This window comes from Alosa sapidissima, chromosome 1, assembly GCF_018492685.1.
Source record: "Alosa sapidissima isolate fAloSap1 chromosome 1, fAloSap1.pri, whole genome shotgun sequence".
Classification (NCBI taxonomy): Eukaryota; Metazoa; Chordata; class Actinopteri; order Clupeiformes; family Clupeidae; genus Alosa; species Alosa sapidissima.
In genome coordinates, this window is record NC_055957.1 from 3,003,563 (window position 1) to 3,008,252 (window position 4,690).

The window sequence follows — 4,690 nt, forward strand, 5'->3', positions numbered from 1 at the left end:
TGAGAAAGTGGAAATTCATGGCATTAAAAAAACATAAAATGCACTTCTATGCATCCTCATATCTCAAAGTTAAAATCTAATCATGGGGTCTAAAAACAGTGCGAGCAAACAGCTCTTCCTGACGTGACATGCCAACTTTGGGCAGATCGTACTCTTAATTATAGCCCCGGTTGGAGATGGGAGGTTCTTGTGTGGTAGGTGCTTTTTTAATGATTCCAGAGAGGGACAGATACAGTATAAATACCCTCAGTATTGTCCTGGAGAGCAGCAGTTTCTGAACGGGCTCCTCACCCAAGGATATACAGAGGCAGGAGCACCGGCTGTGATTTTCCTTTTTTTGTTTGGATCCAAGGCGTGCCGGTAAGAGCCCTCTCCGTACTTACAGCTCAGCATCCTCACAAGCAGCTTGCCTGGGGCGATGCTTAGTGCCTTTACTCTGCCTAGTGATATCTAAAATGTACTGTTTTCTTGTACATGTGCATGTGAATTTGTTTCATTTTTTGAATAAGTTTTATTTCAAATAAATGTGTTTAGATTCTAAATACATTTATTCAGATGCTTGCATACTCAGGGACTTTGGAGGTGAATATTGCTTGCACTAAGGACAGGGAGAACACTACTTGCTGGGCTCAAGAGCCCCAGAGGGCATCACTCACTTGCAGTGACGTTGTGAGCTCAGCAATACTGGTTTGCAAGTGACTCCTCAACGTAAGAGCACAAGGAAAGAGAATAATCTGGCCTCGCCATCCTTGTTTAGCTTTAACACAGCGTTTAGAAACTCAAGGGGAATAGCCTACTCATAGCATAGCAGAGATAAGTTGGTTTTACCCAGACCTTTGCAAGTAATGCATGTGGAATGAAACCAATGGGGACCATTCTATCCATTTCCACTCTTCAGCTACATACATGCATCTTTGGATGCACAGGGATGCTGCAATACCAGCATTTACCACCACCAATTTCATTTCAATCTCAAGAGAAGACTAAAACACTGAATAATAATCTCCATCTCATCTCCTGTTCTCCCCCTGTAGATTTGACCTCAGAAATGGACGTACGAGTAGCAACCATCCTCCTCCTCTCTGTGGCGCTAGCGGCGGCCACTGGCAAAGGATATGTCGTCAAGAAGGTGATGAAGGCCCCCCAGTACCAGCCCTACTCAGTGAAGAGCCATGGTGAGCATGGACACTCCATACTGACACACACACACACACACACACACACACACACACACACACACACACACACACACACACACACACACACACACCTCACTTCTTTAGCACAGAATTGACAACAAAAGTGCTCTTGCTAAGTCATACAGTCATACTAGTGTGCAGTAGTGAGATATGAGCGGGGTGTGAAATGCACAAGCTGTGACTTTATGAGTTTTAAAAATGCTCAACATTACAGTATCCTCAGCTGCCACTGCACAGTGATTGGCGGGAGTCATTTTTAAGTTGAGCCAGTAGCTCACTGCTCAGCACTGGACTGCCTCAACACACAGCATGTGCAGGAAAGAACCTGAGCCTATTTTCAAGATAGTTAGAGACCACTTTGAATTCTATTTAGCTTCCCTATTGTTTTATTTTGAAGTAAAATGGTCAATATTTGCAATGGGATGCAATGAGAGTTAAATAGTCAACTAGAACAATGCATTTACCAGCAACATTATTTTATTCCGATTTATCAACTGAGATTATCTAAAAAGGTGCCGATACTCACTGAATCATTTTCAAGTGAAGCACTTGTGTTGCCTAAGTTTACTGCACCATGCAATATCATGACATACATGACCAATTTGATTTACATTTGGATAACTGTACAATATCTTCTCTTACTGCATATTTGGTCTTCTTTTTAAATTTCAAGTTCAGCAACATGTAGTATGTGAATAAGCTATAAGGCATTCAACATTAGACAACATTTTGTAAAACATTAACTGCAGGTAGTGTGCGAAGAAAGCATGAAAGACATAAAGTTACTTTATTTAAGTTACTTATTTGAATCCTAGACTCAAACTTATTTAATCATAGCCTCAATTCCTCTTGCACTAAACTGAAGGTAGACATTAGGGGGAAAAAAATAGGAAATCGGAAACAAAATCTCACCCAAACATTGTTCAAAGGAACCGTGGAAGACAGGGCCACTTGAGCATCTGTACACCTAGTTAAAAAAATAAATCCTCCAACATCTGTTTTGGTTCATAGAAGTCATGTCTCCAAAGTTGGCCAATGGAAACAACAGAGTTTAGTACACTGTTGAGTGTGACCACATCAAGACGCCCATATTAAAACAGGGGCCTTCAATTTCACCCCAGGGGCTCCACACACGCACTCCCACATCTGCTGGTGAGAACGGCCGTAAACGTGAGCGCTAGTTTTGGCTTCGCGTCTGGAGTCGTTGCAGCCACTGAAAACCACTGCAAAGTGCTCCAAACCTGTGTCACCAGGGGCAACCTGGTGTGGCCGCGGCGACCAGCTTAGGCGCGGGTGTGGCTCAGTCATGGTCCACATGTGCTCCTGGCTTGGTACAGCCTCAATAGCAGCCTCAGTCCCCCGGAGTAGATGTGCTGTTTACTAACTGACTGCCTATTTCATGGAATGTTAATCCTCTCTAGGTAGACATTTAGAATGCGCTTGGAATGCCACAGTGAGCTTCCGAATCAGGAAGAATCCATTCCACTATTCTACACTAGCCTTTCAAAACATGCACAACATGATATGCATGTTCTCAAAGTAGTATTGAAATATGTTTGAAAAGGGAGCAAAATAGCCAGTAGTGTAAGTCTAGGATAAAAAGTCACATAACAGCTTTGTTGAAACCCTGCACTATAAATGCTTGTGCTGAATGATATACTGTACACCTCTCCTCCAGTGTTGATAATACTGAACAGATTAAAGTAAAGTTGTAAAATTCAGCTTTCAGAGGGAGTTAAATATGCTCTGGACAAAAAACACACATTTTAAAACATGTTATATTAACTTTTTGATGTTTATACCATCTGAAGAGCACAGTTAATGAGTATATAAAATTATTATTGGCCATATTAACTTGACTTAATGAAAATGAAAAATGCAATGAAGAGACTGTAACAACGCTGCACTGTCCCAGTTCATTCTTTGTGTTTTGAACAGCTCTGTGGGCATGACACCATCTCTTTTGTTTACAGTCTGAGGCACAAGGTCATATGACTAGTTTTCATTAAATAGTGAAAAAAAAATATTCATTAAAATTACTTCAATACTAATAAAAAAGATATAATAAACAACATCTTTAAGCAGCCTAAAAAGACCACCTACAAGACACTCACATATTCACACACACACACACACACACTAAATGGCAAAATGTGTTACTGTAAAAATGTGTTACTGCTGCCACTTATGGCAATCACTACAAACCTGTTACCATAACTACATACACCTGTTACCATAACTACATACACCTGTTACCATAACTCTACATACACCTGTTACCATAACTACATACACCTATACCATAACTCTACATACACCTGTTACCATAACTACATACACCTGTTACCTGTGATGCACCTGTTTCTGCTACCCTTGATGCACCAGTCATATCACTCATGGTGCCCTTGTTGTTCTACTTGCAGTGGTGTCAGTGGCCGGAGAGCCAGGTGCACCAGGTGAGCCTGGCCCCGAGGGACCCCCCGGACCCCCTGGTCCCGCTGGCCAGGACGGCATCGGATACCCCGGCCCAGAGGGACCAGCCGGACCTCCCGGTCCCGCTGGCTACTCCTCTCCCGGAAAACCTGGCACCCCTGGCGGCCCTGGCAAACCCGGTTCCAACGGTGTCCCCGGAGCCAAGGGAGAGACCGGTGCCCCTGGCGCTCAGGGACCCAGAGGCATGCCCGGCCCCGCTGGAAGCCCCGGACCTGCTGGCCTCTCCGCTACTGGCAAACCCGGACCCTCTGGCATGCCCGGCGCCATGGGCCCAAGAGGAGAGCAGGGCGCCAAGGGACACACAGGTGCACCAGGTGCTCCAGGACAGAAGGGAGATAGAGGAGTTGGCTATCCCGGCCCACAAGGTGCCACTGGCGCAATGGGTCCCATGGGTCCCTCTGGCCCTGCAGGTGAGCCAGGTGTTGGAAAGCCCGGCAGAATGGGTTCCCCAGGTGAGCCAGGAAAGGCAGGTGTCCCAGGTAGAGATGGCGCTCCCGGAGCCATGGGTGCTTCCGGCCCCAAAGGTCACACTGGCGCTCCCGGTATCGGTCTCCCAGGTAAGCCAGGTGATAACGGCGCTCCAGGTATGCCTGGCTCCGCTGGTGCCAGAGGCCCCCAGGGTCCCGCTGGTGCAACTGGTGCTCCCGGTACCCCAGGTTACGGCAAGCCCGGTGCCAACGGTCAGAAAGGTGAGAGGGGAGGTGTAGGTAGCCCAGGAACCACAGGTCAGAAGGGAGAGCCAGGTGCAATGGGCAGCACAGGTGCAACAGGTGCAACCGGACCCATGGGTCAATCCGGCCCCCAGGGAGCTAGAGGTTTCCAGGGAGAGAGAGGCGCTACTGGCGCCAAAGGTGATGCAGGTGCACCAGGTATGCCCGGGCACAAGGGCTTCAAGGGAGATCAGGGACCTCAGGGCGTTGAGGGCAAACAGGGATACACAGGTGCCCCCGGCCCAGTCGGCCCAAGGGGAGCTACCGGAGCCACTGGCGCTAAAGGCG

General features: G+C 47.0%; 1 protein-coding gene across 1 annotated transcript in view; it reads left to right on the top strand.

Annotated features, from left to right (window-relative positions):
* Positions 1-272: 272 nt before the first annotated feature.
* col10a1a (collagen, type X, alpha 1a) overlaps positions 273-4,690 on the top strand; it is a 5,882-nt gene continuing 1,464 nt past the window's right edge. The window contains exons 1-3 of the mRNA XM_042107729.1: positions 273-360; positions 1,035-1,175; positions 3,623-4,690. The exon at positions 3,623-4,690 is cut by the window's right edge and continues 1,464 nt beyond it. Coding sequence (XP_041963663.1) covers positions 1,049-1,175; positions 3,623-4,690 — 1,195 coding nt within the window. The 5' untranslated portion in view covers positions 273-360; positions 1,035-1,048. The remainder of the gene's footprint in view (positions 361-1,034; positions 1,176-3,622) is intronic.